Source organism: Vipera berus, assembly GCF_964194415.1.
Source record: "Vipera berus genome assembly, chromosome: Z".
In the NCBI taxonomy this organism is placed as follows: domain Eukaryota; kingdom Metazoa; phylum Chordata; class Lepidosauria; order Squamata; family Viperidae; genus Vipera; species Vipera berus.
In genome coordinates this window covers 131312188-131332322 of record NC_138205.1, presented here as the reverse complement: position 1 = coordinate 131332322, position 20135 = coordinate 131312188, and the positions used below count along the sequence as shown (strand labels likewise).

Genomic DNA, 20135 nt, shown 5'->3' with positions numbered 1-20135 from the left:
TGGGCAGGGGGTTGGACTAGATGACCTCCGAGGTCCCTCCCATCTCCATGAGTTTACGATTCTTTAAGGGTTCCTGCCTGGGCAGGGGGTTGGACTTGATGACCTCTGAGGTGCCTTTCATCTCCATGAGTTTACGATTCTGTAAGGGTTCCTGCCTGGGCAGGGGGTTGGACTAGATGACCTCCGAGGTCCCTCCCATCTCCATGAGTCTATGATTCTTTAAGGGTTCCTGACTGGGCAGGGGGTTGGGCTAGATGACCTCCGAGGTCCCTTCCATCTCCAGGGGTCAACGAATCTGTAAGGGCTCCTGCCTGGGCAGGGGTTTGGACTAGATGACCTCCGAGGTCCCTTCCATCTCCATGAGTCTACAATTCTGTAAGGGTTCCTGCCTAGGTAAGGGGTTGGACTAGATGACCTCCGAGGTCCCTGCCATTTCCATGAGTCTACGATCCTGTAAGGGTTCCTGCCTCGGTAGGGGGTTGGACTAGATGACCTCCGAGGTCCCTTCCATCTCCATGAATCTATGATTCTGTAAGGGTTCCTGCCTGGGCAGGGGGTTGGACTAGATGACCTCCGAGGTCCCTCCCATCTCCATGAATCTATGATTCTGTAAGGGTTCCTGCCTGGGCAGGGGGTTGGACTAGATGATCTCCGAGGTCCTTCCATCTCCCATTGGTCTACGAGTCAGTAAGGGCTCCTGCCTGGGCAGGCAGTTGGACTAGATGACCTCCGAGGTCCCTCCCATCTCCATTAGTCTACTATTCTGTAAGGGTTCCTGCCTGGGCAGGGGGTTGGACTAGATGACCACCGAGGTCCCTTCCATCTCCATTACGCTACGATTCTGTGTCCTCCCTGAGCAGGGGGTTGGACTTGATGACCTCCGAGGTCCCTTCCATCTCCATTAGTCTACTATTCTTTAAGGGATCCTGCCTGGGCAGGGGGTTGGACTAGATGACCTCCGAGGTCCCTTCCATCTCCCATTGGTCTACAAGTCTGTAAGGGCTCGTGCCTGGGCAGGGGGTTGGACTAGATGATCTCCGAGGTCCCTTCCATCTCCATGAGTCTATGATTCTGTAAGGGCTCCTGCCTGGGCAGGGGGTTGGACTAGATGATCTCCGAGGTCCCTTCCATCTCCATTAGTCTACTATTCTGTAAGAGTTCCTGCCTGGGCAGGGGGTGGACTAGATGACCACCGAGGTCCCTTCCATCTCCATGAGTCTATGATTCTGTAAGGGTTCCTGCCTGGGCAGGGGGTTGGACTAGATGACCTCCGAGGTCCCTCCCATCTCCATAAGTTTACGATTCTTTAAGGGTTCCTGCCTGGTCAGGGGGTTGGACTAGATGACCTCCGAGGTCCCTTCCATCTCCCATTGGTCTACGAGTCAGTAAGGGCTCCTGCCTGGGCAGGCAGTTGGACTAGATGACCTCCGAGGTCCCTCCCATCTCCATTAGTCTACTATTCTGTAAGAGTTCCTGCCTGGGCAGGGGGTGGACTAGATGACCACCGAGGTCCCTTCCATCTCCATTACGCTACGATTCTGTGTCCTCCCTGAGCAGGGGGTTGGACTTGATGACCTCCGAGGTCCCTTCCATCTCCATTAGTCTACTATTCTTTAAGGGTTCCTGCCTGTGCAGGGGGTTGGACTAGATGACCTCCGAGGTCCCTTCCATCTCCATGAGTCTATGATTCTGTAAGGGTTCCTGCCTGGTCAGGGGGTTGGACTAGATGACCTCCGAGGTCCCTCCCATCTCCATAAGTTTACGATTCTTTAAGGGTTCCTGCCTGGGCAGGGGGTTGGACTTGATGACCTCTGAGGTGCCTTTCATCTCCATGAGTTTACGATTCTTTAAGGGTTCCTGCCTGGGCAGGGGGTTGGACTTGATGACCTCTGAGGTGCCTTTCATCTCCATGAGTTTACGATTTTGTAAGGGTTCCTGCCTGGGCAGGGGGTTGGACTAGATGACCTCCGAGGTCCCTTCCATCTCCCATTGGTCTACAAGTCTGTAAGGGCTCGTGCCTGGGCAGGGGGTTGGACTAGATGATCTCCGAGGTCCTTCCATCTCCCATTGGTCTACGAGTCAGTAAGGGCTCCTGCCTGGGCAGGCAGTTGGACTAGATGACCTCCGAGGTCCCTCCCATCTCCATTAGTCTACTATTCTGTAAGAGTTCCTGCCTGGGCAGGGGGTGGACTAGATGACCTCCGAGGTCCCTCCCATCTCCATAAGTTTACGATTCTTTAAGGGTTCCTGCCTGGTCAGGGGGTTGGACTAGATGACCTCCGAGGTCCCTCCCATCTCCATGAGTTTACGATTCTTTAAGGGTTCCTGCCTGGGCAGGGGGTTGGACTAGATGACCTCCGAGGTCCCTCCCATCTCCATGAGTTTACGATTCTTTAAGGGTTCCTGCCTGGGCAGGGGGTTGGACTTGATGACCTCTGAGGTGCCTTTCATCTCCATGAGTTTACGATTCTGTAAGGGTTCCTGCCTGGGCAGGGGGTTGGACTAGATGACCTCCGAGGTCCCTCCCATCTCCATGAGTCTATGATTCTTTAAGGGTTCCTGACTGGGCAGGGGGTTGGGCTAGATGACCTCCGAGGTCCCTTCCATCTCCAGGGGTCAACGAATCTGTAAGGGCTCCTGCCTGGGCAGGGGTTTGGACTAGATGACCTCCGAGGTCCCTTCCATCTCCATGAGTCTACAATTCTGTAAGGGTTCCTGCCTAGGTAAGGGGTTGGACTAGATGACCTCCGAGGTCCCTGCCATTTCCATGAGTCTACGATCCTGTAAGGGTTCCTGCCTCGGTAGGGGGTTGGACTAGATGACCTCCGAGGTCACTTCCATCTCCATGAATCTATGATTCTGTAAGGGTTCCTGCCTCGGTAGGGGGTTGGACTAGATGACCTCCGAGGTCCCTTCCATCTCCATGAATCTATGATTCTGTAAGGGTTCCTGCCTGGGCAGGGGGTTGGACTAGATGACCTCCGAGGTCCCTCCCATCTCCATGAATCTATGATTCTGTAAGGGTTCCTGCCTGGGCAGGGGGTTGGACTAGATGACCTCCGAGGTCCCTTCCATCTCCATGAGTCTACAATTCTGTAAGGGTTCCTGCCTAGGTAAGGGGTTGGACTAGATGACCTCCGAGGTCCCTGCCATTTCCATGAGTCTACGATCCTGTAAGGGTTCCTGCCTCGGTAGGGGGTTGGACTAGATGACCTCCGAGGTCCCTTCCATCTCCATGAATCTATGATTCTGTAAGGGTTCCTGCCTGGGCAGGGGGTTGGACTAGATGACCTCCGAGGTCCCTCCCATCTCCATGAATCTATGATTCTGTAAGGGTTCCTGCCTGGGCAGGGGGTTGGACTAGATGATCTCCGAGGTCCTTCCATCTCCCATTGGTCTACGAGTCTGTAAGGGCTCCTGCCTGGGCAGGGGATTGGACTAGATGACCTCCGAGGTCCCTTCCATCTCCCATTGGTCTACGAGTCAGTAAGGGCTCCTGCCTGGGCAGGCAGTTGGACTAGATGACCTCCGAGGTCCCTCCCATCTCCATTAGTCTACTATTCTGTAAGGGCTCCTGCCTGGGCAGGGGGTTGGACTAGATGACCACCGAGGTCCCTTCCATCTCCATTACACTACGATTCTGTGTCCTCCCTGAGCAGGGGGTTGGACTTGATGACCTCCGAGGTCCCTTCCATCTCCATTAGTCTACTATTCTTTAAGGGATCCTGCCTGGGCAGGGGGTTGGACTAGATGACCTCCGAGGTCCCTTCCATCTCCCATTGGTCTACAAGTCTGTAAGGGCTCGTGCCTGGGCAGGGGGTTGGACTAGATGATCTCCGAGGTCCCTTCCATCTCCACGAGTCTACTATTCTGTAAGGGTTCCTGCCTGGGCAGGGGGTGGACTAGATGACCACCGAGGTCCCTTCCATCTCCATTACGCTACGATTCTGTGTCCTCCCTGAGCAGGGGGTTGGACTAGATGACCTCCGAGGTCCCTTCCATCTCCATGAGTCTATGATTCTGTAAGGGTTCCTGCCTGGGCAGGGGGTTGGACTAGATGACCTCCGAGGTCCCTCCCATCTCCATAAGTTTACGATTCTTTAAGGGTTCCTGCCTGGTCAGGGGGTTGGACTAGATGACCTCCGAGGTCCCTTCCATCTCCCATTGGTCTACGAGTCAGTAAGGGCTCCTGCCTGGGCAGGCAGTTGGACTAGATGACCTCCGAGGTCCCTCCCATCTCCATTAGTCTACTATTCTGTAAGAGTTCCTGCCTGGGCAGGGGGTGGACTAGATGACCACCGAGGTCCCTTCCATCTCCATTACGCTACGATTCTGTGTCCTCCCTGAGCAGGGGGTTGGACTTGATGACCTCCGAGGTCCCTTCCATCTCCATTAGTCTACTATTCTTTAAGGGTTCCTGCCTGTGCAGGGGGTTGGACTAGATGACCTCCGAGGTCCCTTCCATCTCCATGAGTCTATGATTCTGTAAGGGTTCCTGCCTGGGCAGGGGGTTGGACTAGATGACCTCCGAGGTCCCTCCCATCTCCATAAGTTTACGATTCTTTAAGGGTTCCTGCCTGGTCAGGGGGTTGGACTAGATGACCTCCGAGGTCCCTCCCATCTCCATAAGTTTACGATTCTGTAAGGGTTCCTGCCTGGGCAGGGGGTTGGACTTGATGACCTCTGAGGTGCCTTTCATCTCCATGAGTTTACGATTCTGTAAGGGTTCCTGCCTGGGCAGGGGGTTGGACTAGATGACCTCCGAGGTCCCTCCCATCTCCATAAGTTTACGATTCTTTAAGGGTTCCTGCCTGGGCAGGGGGTTGGACTAGATGACCTCCGAGGTCCCTCCCATCTCCATAAGTTTACGATTCTTTAAGGGTTCCTGCCTGGTCAGGGGGTTGGACTAGATGACCTCCGAGGTCCCTCCCATCTCCATAAGTTTACGATTCTGTAAGGGTTCCTGCCTGGGCAGGGGGTTGGACTTGATGACCTCTGAGGTGCCTTTCATCTCCATGAGTTTACGATTCTGTAAGGGTTCCTGCCTGGGCAGGGGGTTGGACTAGATGACCTCCGAGGTCCCTTCCATCTCCATGAGTCTATGATTCTGTAAGGGTTCCTGCCTGGGCAGGGGGTTGGACTAGATGACCTCCGAGGTCCCTCCCATCTCCATAAGTTTACGATTCTTTAAGGGTTCCTGCCTGGTCAGGGGGTTGGACTAGATGACCTCCGAGGTCCCTTCCATCTCCCATTGGTCTACGAGTCAGTAAGGGCTCCTGCCTGGGCAGGCAGTTGGACTAGATGACCTCCGAGGTCCCTCCCATCTCCATTAGTCTACTATTCTGTAAGAGTTCCTGCCTGGGCAGGGGGTGGACTAGATGACCACCGAGGTCCCTTCCATCTCCATTACGCTACGATTCTGTGTCCTCCCTGAGCAGGGGGTTGGACTAGATGACCTCCGAGGTCCCTTCCATCTCCATGAGTCTATGATTCTGTAAGGGTTCCTGCCTGGGCAGGGGGTTGGACTAGATGACCTCCGAGGTCCCTCCCATCTCCATAAGTTTACGATTCTTTAAGGGTTCCTGCCTGGTCAGGGGGTTGGACTAGATGACCTCCGAGGTCCCTTCCATCTCCCATTGGTCTACGAGTCAGTAAGGGCTCCTGCCTGGGCAGGCAGTTGGACTAGATGACCTCCGAGGTCCCTCCCATCTCCATTAGTCTACTATTCTGTAAGAGTTCCTGCCTGGGCAGGGGGTGGACTAGATGACCACCGAGGTCCCTTCCATCTCCATTACGCTACGATTCTGTGTCCTCCCTGAGCAGGGGGTTGGACTTGATGACCTCCGAGGTCCCTTCCATCTCCATTAGTCTACTATTCTTTAAGGGTTCCTACCTGTGCAGGGGGTTGGACTAGATGACCTCCGAGGTCCCTTCCATCTCCATGAGTCTATGATTCTGTAAGGGTTCCTGCCTGGGCAGGGGGTTGGACTAGATGACCTCCGAGGTCCCTCCCATCTCCATAAGTTTACGATTCTTTAAGGGTTCCTGCCTGGTCAGGGGGTTGGACTAGATGACCTCTGAGGTGCCTTTCATCTCCATAAGTTTACGATTCTGTAAGGGTTCCTGCCTGGGCAGGGGGTTGGACTTGATGACCTCTGAGGTGCCTTTCATCTCCATGAGTTTACGATTCTGTAAGGGTTCCTGCCTGGGCAGGGGGTTGGACTAGATGACCTCCGAGGTCCCTCCCATCTCCATGAGTCTATGATTCTTTAAGGGTTCCTGCCTGGGCAGGGGGTTGGACTAGATGACCTCCGAGATGCCTTCCATCTCCATTATGCTACGATTCTGTGTCCTTCCTGAGCAGGGGTTTGGACTAGATGACCTCCGAGGTCCCTCCCATCTCCATGAGTCTTCAACTCCCAGAATTCCTCAGCCAGCATGGGAGAAACTATGGCCCCTTCTTCACTGGTGGATTTCAACTCCCAGAATTCCTGACCAGCATGAGGTCATCTAGCCTGACCCCCTGCTCAAGCAGGAGACCCTTAAAGAATCATTAGAAGGGCAGAGTTGGAAGGGACCCGGGAGGTCATCTAGCCCGACCCCCTGCTCAAGCAGGAGACCCATACAGAATCATAAAATGAGAGAGCTGGAAGGGACCCTGGAGGTCATCTAGTCCAACCCCCTGCTCAGGCAGGAGGCCCTTACAGAATCATAGAATGAGAGAGCTGGAAGGGACCCTGCAGGTCATCTAGCCTGACCCCCTGCTCAGGTAGGAGACCCGTACAGAATCATAGAATGACTGTTGGATGGGACATCGCAGGTCTTCTAGTCCTCGAGCAGGGAGTAGGACTAGACAGGATCTCGAATGTTCCTTTTAATTGTTTATCTATAGATCTATATATGTTTGTCTGTCTGGCTATCATCTATCTATCTTGCCTGTCTAATCTGTCATGTCTGTGTCTATCATCTATCTATCGTCTATCTTTTCTGTCTAATCTCGAGGTTGCCTATCCCTGGTCTAGTCTATCATCTATCTTGTCTAGTCTATCATCTATCTGTCTATCATCTATCTTGTCTGTCTAGTCTATCATCTATCTGTCTATCATCTATCTGTCTAATCTATCATCTATCTGTGTCTGTCATCTATCTATCTGTCTAGTCCAGGGGTAGGCAACCTCAGCTCTTTTATGACTCATGGACTTCAACTCCCAGAATTCCTGAGGTTGCCTACCCCTGGTCTAGTCTATCATCTATCTTGTCTGTCTAATCTATCATCTGTCTGTCTAGTCTATCATCTATCTTGTCTAGTCTATCATCTATCTGTCTAACATCTATCTTGTCTAATCTATCATCTGTCTGTGTCTATCATCTATCTTGTCTAATCCATCATCTATCTGTGTCTGTGTCTATCATCTATCTTGTCTAATCTATCATGTGTCTATCATCTATCTTGTCTAATCTATCATCTGTCTGTGTCTATCATCTATCTTGTCTAATCCATCATCTATCTGTGTCTGTCTATCATCTATCTTGTCTAATCTATCATGTGTCTGTCTATCATCTATCTTGTCTAATCTATCATCTGTCTGTGTCTATCATCTATCTTGTCTAATCCATCATCTATCTGTGTCTGTCTGTCTATCATCTATCTTGTCTAATCTATCATCTGTCTGTGTCTATCATCTATCTTGTCTAATCCATCATCTATCTGTGTCTGTCTATCATCTATCTTGTCTAATCTATCATGTGTCTATCATCTATCTTGTCTAATCTATCATCTGTCTGTGTCTATAATCTATCTTGTCTAATCCATCATCTATCTGTGTCTGTCTGTCTATCATCTATCTTGCCTGTCTAATCTATCATGTCTGTGTCTATCACCTATGTATCTTGTCTATCATCTATCTTGTCTGTCTAGTCTATCATCTGTCTGTCTGTCTATCATCTATCTTGTCTAGTCTATCATCTATCTGTCTAACATTTATCTTGTCTAATCTATCATCTATCTTGTCTATCATCTATCTGTGTCTTGTCTGTCTATCATCTATCTTGTCTAATCTATCATGTCTGTCTATCATCTATCTTGTCTGTCTATCATCTATCTCATCTCTGTCTGTCTAATCTATCATCTATCTGTTTGTGTCTATCATCTATCTATCTATCTATCTATCTATCTATCTATCTATCTATCTATCTATCTATCTATCTATCTATCTATCTATCTATCTATCTATCTTTGGAACGTGGCTGAAGATCCAAAACAAAACAAACTCACTTGGAATTCCAGCAACAAAGTTTTTATTTCAAAAGAAGCGTTTGCAAAGGCTTGGTGGACTGAAACCCACACAGGAGTTCAGCCACACCTTACAGAGTTGTTTGACACATTTTTATATCCTATCCCCGACGCAGATTCCCCCCCTCCCCTATCGTACTCGACGCCCCTTCCCTAATCATCAGATAAACTTTCCGGACCGCCTAAAACCGCTCTCCTTCCAATGTTCCAGGAAGCCCCTTTGTCCACATCCTATCTTTCACCGTCTAATTTTCTGTTACCACAGTCCATCTCCTATCGTTGTTTCGAGATTTCCTCTTACAATTTGTAACTTCTGCTTTTCGCATTTGTACTTGTCATATACTTAAGAGAAAATATTATTTCTGATCTTCCGTTGGCTTCTGCTTCAACCTTTAGACTCATTAGAAATTTCTGAATAATGCTTTTATTTCTTTCATATCTAATCTGTCAATTTATGTATTATTTATCTGATCGGATGTATCTATTTGTATCTCTCTGTCAATTTATGTATTATCTATCTATCTAATCTGTCATTTTATGTATTATCTTTCTATCTGATTGGATCTGATTGTATCTCTCTGTCAATTTATGTATTATCTATCTATCTAATCTGTCAATTTATGTATTATCTTTCTATCTGATCGGATCTATCTGATTGTATCTCTCTGTCAATTTATGTATTATCTATCTAATCTGTCAATTTATGTATTATCTTTCTATCTGATCGGATCTATCTGATTGTATCTCTCTGTCAATTTATGTATTATCTATCTAATCTGTCAATTTATGTATTATCTTTCTATCTGATCGGACCTATGTATCTGATTGTATCTCTGTCAATTTAGGTATTATCTATCTATCTAATCTGTCAATTTATGTATTATCTTTTTATCTGATCGGATCTATCTGTATCTCTCTGTCAATTTATGTATTATCTATCTAATCTGTCAATTTATGTATTATCTTTCTATCTGATCGGATCTATGTATCTGATTGTATCTCTGTCAATTTATGTATTATCTATCTATCTATCTATTTATCTAATGATCTGTCAATTTATGTATTATCTCTCTATCTGATCGGATCTATCTGATTGTATCTCTCTGTCAATTTAGGTATTATCTATCTATCTAATCTGTCAATTGATGTATCATCTATTATCTATATCTATCTACACACACACACACAACCACACACACACACACACAGGCGGGGGGCGGCCTTCCCCAACCTGGCGCCCCCAGTTCTGGCTTTGCTTTTTTGTAATGTATGTGTGTATGAGTATATACAGAGAAACATACAAACACACATATATCCAATTTTTTGAGATAGATTAGATATACAGATAGATATAGATAATAGATGATACATCAATTGACAGATTAGATAGATAGATAATACCTAAATTGACAAGAGAGATACAATCAGATAGATCCGATCAGATAGATAAAACATAAATTGACAGATTAGATAGATAATACCTAAATTGACAGAGATACAATCAGATAGATCCGATCAGATAGAAAGATATTACATAAATTGACAGATTAGATAGATAATACATAAATTGACAGAGATACAATCAGATACATAGATCCGATCAGATAGAAAGATAATACATAAAATGACAGAGATACAATCAGATAGATCCGATCAGATAGATAAAACATAAATTGACAGATTAGATAGATAATACCTAAATTGACAGAGATACAATCAGATAGATCCGATCAGATAGAAAGATATTACATAAATTGACAGATTAGATAGATAATACATAAATTGACAGAGATACAATCAGATACATAGATCCGATCAGATAGAAAGATAATACATAAAATGACAGAGAGATACAATCAGATAGATCCGATCAGATAGATAAAACATAAATTGACAGATTAGATAGATAATACCTAAATTGACAGAGATACAATCAGATAGATCCGATCAGATAGAAAGATATTACATAAATTGACAGATTAGATAGATAATACATAAATTGACAGAGATACAATCAGATAGATCCGATCAGATAGAAAGATAATACATAAATTGACAGAGATATATTTATTTATTTGCCCCCCACCAGGAAGGGAAGCCGCTTCCCTTCCTAAAACTGCCGCTCTCTCCCTCTTCTCTCGATGACTCTTGCAACTCGGCGCGTTGAGAATCAGGTGTTATGACCGGAAGTTACGTCAATAGCGTGTGTAGAGGCGCCGGAAACTCAGGATCTGAGGCGCGTCCTCGCCCCGGCTGAGGGGATAAAAAAACAGCGCGTAACGACGATTGCCACGCTAAAGAGCACCGGAAATTCCGTCAAGAGGTCCCTGCGCGCGCCGGAAATGCGTCGTCGAAGCGCCATGACTGCGCTGAGGGGAAAGTAAGAAGAAGCGTCGTTGCTTGGATACCTGAAAGACCCGTTGAAAAAGGACCGGAAATTGCGTCATGACGTGCCTGCGCGTAATGGAATACAGACCTGAGGCGCCTTACGGCTCCGCCCTGAGGGGTGCAGAAAAAAAACAAAAACACGAAGGTTAGGTGCCTCAAAGGCCCAGTGAAGGACAGGAAGTTGCGTCGAGTTCCTGCGCGCGCCGGAAGTGCGGCCCTGAGACGCGTCATGCCTCCGTGCTGAAGGAAAAAAAAACCCCGAAGTTTGTGTAACTCAAGGCCCGCTGAGGACCGGACGTTGCGTCATGACGTTCGTGCGCGCGCCGGAAGTACGGCCTTGAGTCGCGTCATGGTACCTCGATGAGGAAGAAAAAAAAAAGCAAGGAAACTTGGCTATCTCAAAGGTCCTTAGAAGGACCGGAAGGTGCGTCATGAGGTCCCTGCGTGCGCCGGAAACGCGGCCCTGACGCGCGTCAGCGCTATGGGAAAAAAAAGAGAAAAAGTAACGAAGCTTGGCTATGTCAAAAGGGCCGGAAGTTGCGTCATGAGATCCCTGCGCGCTCCGGAAGTGCTGAAGGAAAAAAAAGAAACGAAGCTTGGCTTCCTAAAAGGCCTGGTGAAAAAGACCGGAAGTTGCGTCACGTCATCTCAGCAAGTTCCGGCGCACGCCGGAAGTGCGGCCCTGAGGCGCGTCACGGCATCTGCGCTGAAGGGGAAAGAAAAAAAAGAAAAAGCAACGAAGATTGGCTACCTGAAAGGCCCGTTTAAGGAGGACCGGAAGTTGCGTCCCGAGATTCCTACGCGCTCCGGAAGTGCGGCCTTGAGGCCCGTCAGGGCTCCGCGGTGAGGGGGGTGGGTGGGAGGAAAAGAAAAAGAAACGAAGCTTGGCTACCACAAAGGCCCGCTGAAGAAGGACCGGAAGATGTCTCATGAGATCTCTTCCCGTTGCCGGAAGTGCAATCCTGTAGCGCGTCAGGGCCCCGCTGTGAGGGGAGGGGGGGGAAAGAAATAAAAAAGAAACGAAACTTGGCTACGTGAAAGGCCCGGTGAAGAAAAGCCGGGTGAAGAAAGGCCGGAAGTTGCCTCACGTCGTCTTAGCGAGTTCCGGCGCGCGCCGGAAGTGCGGCCCTGAGGCGCGTCACGCCTCCTGCGCTGAAGGGGAAAGCAAAAAAGAAAAAGCAACGAAGCTTGGCTACCTGAAAGGCCCGCTGAAGAAGGACCGGAAGTTGCGTCATGAGATCTCTCCCCGTCGCCGGAAGTGCGGCCCTTAGCCGCGTCATGGCCACGCTGTGAGGGGGGGGTTAAGGAAAAAAGGAAGCGAAGCTTGGCTACCTGAAAGGCCCGCTGAAGAAAGGCCGGAAGTGGCGTCACGTTGCGCCGGAAGTGCGGCCCTGAGGCGCGTCACGGCTCCTGCGCTGAAGGGGAAAGAAAAAAAAAAAGAAAAAGCAACGAAGCTTGGCTACCTGAAAGGCCCGCTGAAGAAGGACCGGAAGTCGCGTCATGAGATCTCTCCCCGTCGCCGGAAGTGCAATCCTGAAGCGCCTCAGGGCCCCGCTCTGAGGGGAGGGGGAAAAAAAAAGTTAAAAAAAAATAGAAACGAAACTTGGCTACCTGAAAGGCCGGCTGAAGAAAGGCCGGAAGTGGCGTCACGTTGCGCCGGAAGTGAGGCCCTGAGGCGCGTCACGGCTCCTGCGCTGAAGGGGAAAGAAAAAAAAAGCAACGAAGTTTGGCTACCTGAAAGGCCCGCTGAAGAAGGACCGGATGTCGCGTCATGAGATCTCTCCCCGTCGCCGGAAGTGCAATCCTGAAGCGCCTCAGGGCCCCGCTCTGAGGGGAGGGGGAAAAAAAAAGTTAAAAAAAAATAGAAACGAAACTTGGCTACCTGAAAGGCCCGCTGAAGAAAGGCCGGAAGTGGCGTCACGTTGCGCCGGAAGTGAGGCCCTGAGGCGCGTCATGGCTCCGCGCTGAGGGTGAGGGGGAAAAAAAGAAGAAGAAGAAGCGGAGCGTCCGGCTCTTGCCTTGCTTTGCCCTGGCCGGGCCTAGTCGGCCAATGGCGCCCATGGGGATCCGCCTTTCCCCTCTCGGGGTGGCCGTCTTTTGCCTGCTGGGCCTGGGCGTCCTCTACCACCTCTACTCGGGCTTCCTGGCCGGCCGCTTCGCCGCTTTCCTGCTGGGCGGGCCACCCGGCGGGCCTCCCGGCGGCTTGGTCGACCTGAGGGAGCTGCTGGCGGCCTCGGTGGCGGCGGCGGTCCGCGGCGGGCTAGAGGTGCGTCGGGTCCGCGAAGGCAACGCCCTCCACGCCCGGGCCAAGGGCAAGACCCGCGAGGGAGCCGAGGAGAAGATGACCAGAGGCGACCTGCTCTCCAACCGGCAGATGTATTTCTTGCTCAAGGCCGCCTTCCCCGCCGTCCAGGTGCGGGGGGCGGGAGGAGGGGAGGGGCGACGAGGACTCCAAAGCCCATCGGGCTCCGGGTCTGGGGAGGAGGGAGGGAAGGTAGGAAGCGCCAGCCTCTGGCCTTGGCCCTCCTGGGGGGGTGGGGGGGGTGTCAAACGCCCTCCCTGCAGAGCAGGCTTTGCCAGAGGGATGGCAGGGGAAGGGTGGGGGAGGACTCCAACTGCCAGAATCCCCCCAGCCAGCCTGCCTGGAGAGGGGAGGACTCCAAATCCCAGAGGTCCCAGCTGGCGGGAAATGAATAGGGGAGGACTCCAAATCCCAGAGGTCCCGGCCATATGCTTTAAGAGGGGAGGACTCCAAATCCCAGAGGTCCCAGCTGGCGGGAAATGAATAGGGGAGGACTCCAAATCCCAGAGGTCCCGGCCATATGCTTTAAGAGGGGAGGACTCCAAATCCCAGAGTTCCCAGCTGGCGGGAAATGAATAGGGGAGGACTCCAAATCCCAGAGGTCCCGGCCATATGCTTTAAGAGGGGAGGACTCCAACTGCCAGAATCCCCCCAGCCAGCCTGCCTTAAGAGGGGAGGACTCCAAATCCCTGAGTTCCCAGCCACCATGCCTCAAGAGGGGAGGACTCCAACTGCCAGAATCCCCCCAGCCAGCCTGCCTTAAGAGGGGAGGACTCCAAATCCCAGAGTTCCCAGCTGGCGGGAAATGAATAGGGGAGGACTCCAAATCCCAGAGGTCCCGGCCATATGCTTTAAGAGGGGAGGACTCCAACTGCCAGAATCCCCCCAACCAGCCTGCCTTAAGAGGGGAGGACTCCAAATCCCTGAGTTCCCAGCCACCATGCCTCAAGAGGGGAGGACTCCAACTGCCAGAATCCCCCCAGCCAGCCTGCCTTAAGAGGGGAGGACTCCAAATCCCAGAGTTCCCAGCTGGCGGGAAATGAATAGGGGAGGACTCCAAATCCCAGAGGTCCCGGCCATATGCTTTAAGAGGGGAGGACTCCAAATCCCAGAGTTCCCAGCTGGCGGGAAATGAATAGGGGAGGACTCCAAATCCCAGAGTTCCCAGCTGGCGGGAAATGAATAGGGGAGGACTCCAAATCCCAGAGGTCCCGGCCATATGCTTTAAGAGGGGAGGACTCCAACTGCCAGAATCCCCCCAGCCAGCCTGCCTTAAGAGGGGAGGACTCCAAATCCCAGAGTTCCCAGCTGGCGGGAAATGAATTGGGGAGGACTCCAAATCCCAGAGGTCCCGGCCACATGCTTTAAGAGGGGAGGACTCCAACTGCCAGAATCCCCCCAGCCAGCCTGCCTTAAGAGGGGAGGACTCCAAATCCCAGAGTTCCCAGCCACCATGCCTCAAGAGGGGAGGACTCCAACTGCCAGAATCCCCCCAGCCAGCCTGCCTTAAGAGGGGAGGACTCCAAATCCCAGAGTTCCCAGCTAGCGGGAAATGAATAGGGGAGCACTCCAAATCCCAGAGGTCCCGGCCACATGCTTTAAGAGGGGAGGACTCCAACTGCCAGAATCCCCCCAACCAGCCTGCCTTAAGTGGGGAGGACTCCAAATCCCAGAGTTCCCAGCCACCATGCCTCAAGAGGGGAGGACTCCAACTGCCAGAATCCCCCCAGCCAGCCTGCCTTAAGAGGGGAGGACTCCAAATCCTAGAGTTCCCAGCCACCATGCCTCAAGAGGGGAGGACTCCAACTGCCAGAATCCCCCCAGCCAGCCTGCCTTAAGAGGGGAGGACTCCAAATCCCAGAGTTCCCAGCTAGCGGGAAATGAATAGGGGAGGACTCCAAATCCCAGAGGTCCCGGCCACATGCTTTAAGAGGGGAGGACTCCAACTGCCAGAATCCCCCCAACCAGCCTGCCTTAAGTGGGGAGGACTCCAAATCCCAGAGTTCCCAGCCACCATGCCTCAAGAGGGGAGGACTCCAACTGCCAGAATCCCCCCAGCCAGCCTGCCTTAAGAGGGGAGGACTCCAAATCCTAGAGTTCCCAGCCACCATGCCTCAAGAGGGGAGGACTCCAACTGCCAGAATCCCCCCAGCCAGCCTGCCTTAAGAGGGGAGGACTCCAAATCCCAGAGTTCCCAGCTAGCGGGAAATGAATAGGGGAGGACTCCAAATCCCAGAGGTCCCGGCCACATGCTTTAAGAGGGGAGGACTCCAACTGCCAGAATCCCCCCAACCAGCCTGCCTTAAGTGGGGAGGACTCCAAATCCCAGAGTTCCCAGCCACCATGCCTCAAGAGGGGAGGACTCCAACTGCCAGAATCCCCCCAGCCAGCCTGCCTTAAGAGGGGAGGACTCCAAATCCTAGAGTTCCCAGCCACCATGCCTCAAGAGGGGAGGACTCCAACTGCCAGAATCCCCCCAGCCAGCCTGCCTTAAGAGGGGAGGACTCCAAATCCCAGAGTTCCCAGCTAGCGGGAAATGAATAGGGGAGGACTCCAAATCCCAGAGGTCCCGGCCACATGCTTTAAGAGGGGAGGACTCCAACTGCCAGAATCCCCCCAACCAGCCTGCCTTAAGTGGGGAGGACTCCAAATCCCAGAGTTCCCAGCCACCATGCCTCAAGAGGGGAGGACTCCAACTGCCAGAATCCCCCCAGCCAGCCTGCCTGGAGAGGGGAGGACTCCAAATCCCAGAGTTCCCAGCCACCATGCCTCAAGAGGGGAGGACTCCAACTGCCAGAATCCCCCCAGCCAGCCTGCCTTAAGAGGGGAGGACTCCAAATCCCAGAGTTCCCAGCCACCATGCCTCAAGAGGGGAGGACTCCAACTGCCAGAATCCCCCCAGCCAGTCTGCCTTAAGAGGGGAGGACTCCAAATCCCAGAGTTCCCAGCTAGCGGGAAATGAATAGGGGAGGACTCCAAATCCCAGAGGTCCCGGCCACATGCTTTAAGAGGGGAGGACTCCAACTGCCAGAATCCCCCCAACCAGCCTGCCTTAAGTGGGGAGGACTCCAAATCCCAGAGTTCCCAGCTAGCGGGAAATGAATAGGGGAGGACTCCAAATCCCAGAGGTCCCGGCCACATGCTTTAAGAGGGGAGGACTCCAACTGCCAGAATCCCCCCAGCCAGCCTGCCTTAAGAGGGGAGGACTCCAAATCCCAGAGTTCCCAGCTAGCGGGAAATTAATAGGGGAGGACTCCAAATCTCAGAGTTCCCAGCTACCGGGAAATTAATAGGGGAGGACTCCAAATCCCAGAGTTCCCAGCCACATGCTTTAAGAGGGGAGGACTTCAACTGCCAGAATCCCCCCAGCCAGCATACCTTAAGACTTCCCATCACTCCCAGCCAGCCTTTCGTGCAAGGAGAAGCTGGGCGGACTTCGACCGCCAGGCTTCCCAGCCAGCCATCTCTGCAAGGTGATGTTGGGGTGGACTACGACTCCCAGGCTTCCCAACCAGACCTTCATGCAAGGGGAAGCCGGGTGGGCTTCAGCTCCCAGAATTCCCCCCCTTCCAGCCTGCTTGGAGAGGGCTGAACTTCAATTCCCATCCTTCCCTGACAACCCTCCGTGCCAGGGGATGCGGGGTGGACTACGACTCCCAGGCTTCCCAGCCAGCCCTGCATGAAAGGGGAAGCCGTCTGAGCTTCAATTCCCAGATATCCCAGCTAGTCGTGCCTGGATCGGAAAGCTAAGACTTAAGGCTTCCACTCCCAGGTTTGTCTAGCCAGCCTTGCGTAGAAGAAAAACCCAGGTGGACGTCAACTCCCATCATTCCCAGCCAGCCCTGGATGCAAGGGGCATCCGAGTGGAGCCGGACTCCCTAGGATGCAAGTTAATTTTCAACCAGGGCGATGGTGGTTTCCATTGTTTGCAGAGGGTGGCAACTGCTCTGGCAGATGGTTTAGCCGGGTAATTGGAAAATTACTATTTGTAGTAAGAATCGGAGGTCGGTTATATTATTCAGAGACGAGAATACCTGTGGAGAAACTCTAGTAAATATTATACCAGGCGGTTGTATAAATAAATGTAACTGGGAGCAGGCTGACCTTACAGATACTTACTACGTGTAAGTAAGCTAATGAACTTTTCCACGTCAAACCATCGACGTAACAACGCAAGGGGGGATTTGTTTGGGGTCTCAAAAGCACGGACAGGGAAGACGATTTGGAGAAGAACGCGAGCCAGAATAAGACTGAAGAAAATGCGTGAGACTTAACATAAATATACTCAAATAGATCGGATGTGTACTTTGAATACCAGACGCTGTCGCGAGGTGAGATAAAAGGAAGCTTTGGTCCTTTATAAGGTAGAAGTATAAATATTAATAGTTCGGTTTTGGGAGACGATCAAGGTCCTAATCGATTTTCCCCCCCCCCCCAGTTTTTAATTTCCCCTTCGCGTTTCACTTTTAACCCTTCTTGGCGTTTAAGAGTTTCCAAGTTTCAAGTCGCCAAAGTTCCCCTTTGTTACAATTCATCCCAAAGGCTAATTATTCAGACTACAAATCTTGGATATGTTACTATTTCTCACCGCCTTACACCGACTAAATCGATAAGACTGTCGAACGTTCTTATTTTCGGCTAATTTCCAAACGTCTTCCGTTTAGGAAGCCAAGTTTCTCGTCTCGCGACATCCCACCTCCATTTTTCCTCTTTAACGCCTCTTTTATTCGCACGTTTGAGCTGGTGCGGTTTTTAATTCCGTCAGCCGAGCGAAAAGACGTTTCTTTGAACGTTTTATCAATCTAGTTTTAGCTGATCTGTATATCTTAAATTCGCTCGACGTGCGGCGGCGAGCGTTCGGAAAGGCGTACGCACGCGTGTTTCTTCCCCTGTGTGTCTAAAAGGCTCCAAGCGTGTTATAGTGGTGCGTTTCTTCAATCGGCGGCATCCAGTTGGCAAGTTGCCCTCGTCGTCGAAGCGACAAAGGGCCCCCGAAACCTGAAGCAGAAAATAAAACAATTGTTAATACCCAGAATGGATTCTTCCAAAAGAAAGACAAAAATTCCAATTTCCTGCTGCAGAATTGTCCGTTATCAAACGCAAAAGCTCGTCCTCGACTCACAACGGTGCGTTTTCGTGCGCCCGCGCGTGTGTGAAGCTGGCGGGGTTCATGCAGGCTTCTCCCAACGGCTGGTTAACGAACCGGAACGGTTAATGTCCTTTTTGCTTTTTTTTTTCTTTTCACTTTTCACTGGTTAATTGATCCTTTTAACGGTGGCTAGTGTTTTAACGGTTCAAATTGTCCTTAAAAATTTGAAAGGACATTAACCGCCCCGGTCTCCTGCTTGAGCATGGGGTTAGACTAGATGACCTCCCAGGTCCCTTCCAACCTTGTTATTCTGTGATTCTGTAAGGGTCTCCTGCCTGAGCAGCGGGTTGGACTAGATGACCTCCGAGGTGCCTTCCAACTCTCATTCTGTGATTCTGTAAGAATCTCCTGCCGGAGCAGGGGCTTACATTAGATGACCTCCAAGGTCCCTCCCAACCTTGTTATTCTGTGATTCCGTAAGGGTCTGCTGCCTGAGCAGGGGGTTGGACTAGATGACCTCCCAGGTCCCTCCCAACCTTGTTATTCTGTGATTCCGTAAGGGTCTGCTGCCTGAGCAGGGGTGTTGGACTAGATGACCTCCCAGGTCCCTCCCAACCTTGTTATTCTGTGATTCCGTAAGGGTCTGCTGCCTGAGCAGGGGGTTGGACTAGATGACCTCCGAGGTCCCTTCCAACCTTGTTATCCTGTGATTCCGTAAGGGTCCCCTGCCTGAGCAGCGGGTTTTGACTAGAGTTTTCATCCATTCAGCCCATATGTCCAAACCATCTCAATATAATTTTAGTTTAGTTTAATAAAACGTATCAAAGAGAATAAAAAGATAAGTAAATAAACGTACTTCTTTTATACTGGTTGCTTCGTGTTTTATTCAGTTCATATTCATCACATCTTCAGTCTCTTGCTTGAAATCAGACACATTTTAAGGACGCACACCTTCCGTAAGCAAACCACTTTGTCATTTTAATATTTCTCCGGTTATATACCATTTACAGAGGCCACCTTACAAATACTTCCATATTTTCACCGCATGCGTTATTTCCCTTTCATCAATTTTCTTGGACAGTAACATTTACAGTCTTCATTTCCGTTCCATTCATCAACGTGTCACTGTGTTCCTCGTATAAAATGTCTAAAATACTCCTTTCCGTCATTTCCTTGCTTCGGTTTCTTGCCAAATAATTTAATCGCTTTTATTTTTAATTCAATTTGCTGGGCTGAAGGCTTTTCGTTTTGCCCTCTTCCGAATAAATGTTGCTTTTCATCGCAATCGCTATGCGTTTTCGTGATCTTTTTTTTAAATCTTAAACCATTTCTGGTAATTTCTTTTTGTAAATAGATTTTCCCCTCTCTAGACATTAAACAATACCTTTTTTTTAAATCTTAAACCATTTCTTTTTGTAAATAGATTTTCCCCTCTCTAGACATTAAACAATACCTTTTTTTTAAATCTTAAACCATTTCTTTTTGTAAATAGATTTTCCCCTCTCTAGACATTAAACAATACCTTTTTTTTAAAATCTTAAACCATTTCTTTTTGTAAATAGATTTTCCCCTCTCTAGACATTAAACAATACCTTTCTCTCACCTCCATGTTTTTACGGCAATCATCCTGTTATATGTATTTTTTTCCTTCAGCCACTGCCCCTTTGACTTGATTATTCCACAGCGTATGTATTCTTTTTCATATTTCTCCTACTTCATCTGCTCCTGTAGCATTCTGTAAAAAATAAAATAAAAATCTTTTCATTCAATTCCAGGTAGTTTCCACCTATTTTCTCGGCGTCTACTTTTCATTGATTCTGTTGGGAGATTAACTTATCATCTAATACTTTCTCTTTTTTTGCTAGCAGGTTACTTTCATTCTACGTAGTTTTGTCCCCCCTCCTTTTTTTTAATATGTCCCCTCTTGACACTACCAAAATATGATCTTTGCCATGTACAAAATCTCTCCTGTTTCTCTCGACTTTTTCTCATGAATATCATGTTTTTAGATTTATACTTGTTCCTCTGCCATATGTACATATTAGATTTAAGTCTGACTTATG

At 50.0% G+C, this 20135-nt stretch overlaps 1 protein-coding gene across 1 annotated transcript in view; it reads left to right on the top strand.

Moving 5' to 3' along the window:
* Positions 1–10362: 10362 nt before the first annotated feature.
* Positions 10363–20135, top strand: part of BPNT2 (3'(2'), 5'-bisphosphate nucleotidase 2) — a 59710-nt gene continuing 49937 nt past the window's right edge. Inside the window, exon 1 of the mRNA XM_081344225.1 lies at positions 10363–13094. Coding sequence (XP_081200351.1) covers positions 12732–13094 — 363 coding nt within the window. The 5' untranslated portion in view covers positions 10363–12731. The remainder of the gene's footprint in view (positions 13095–20135) is intronic.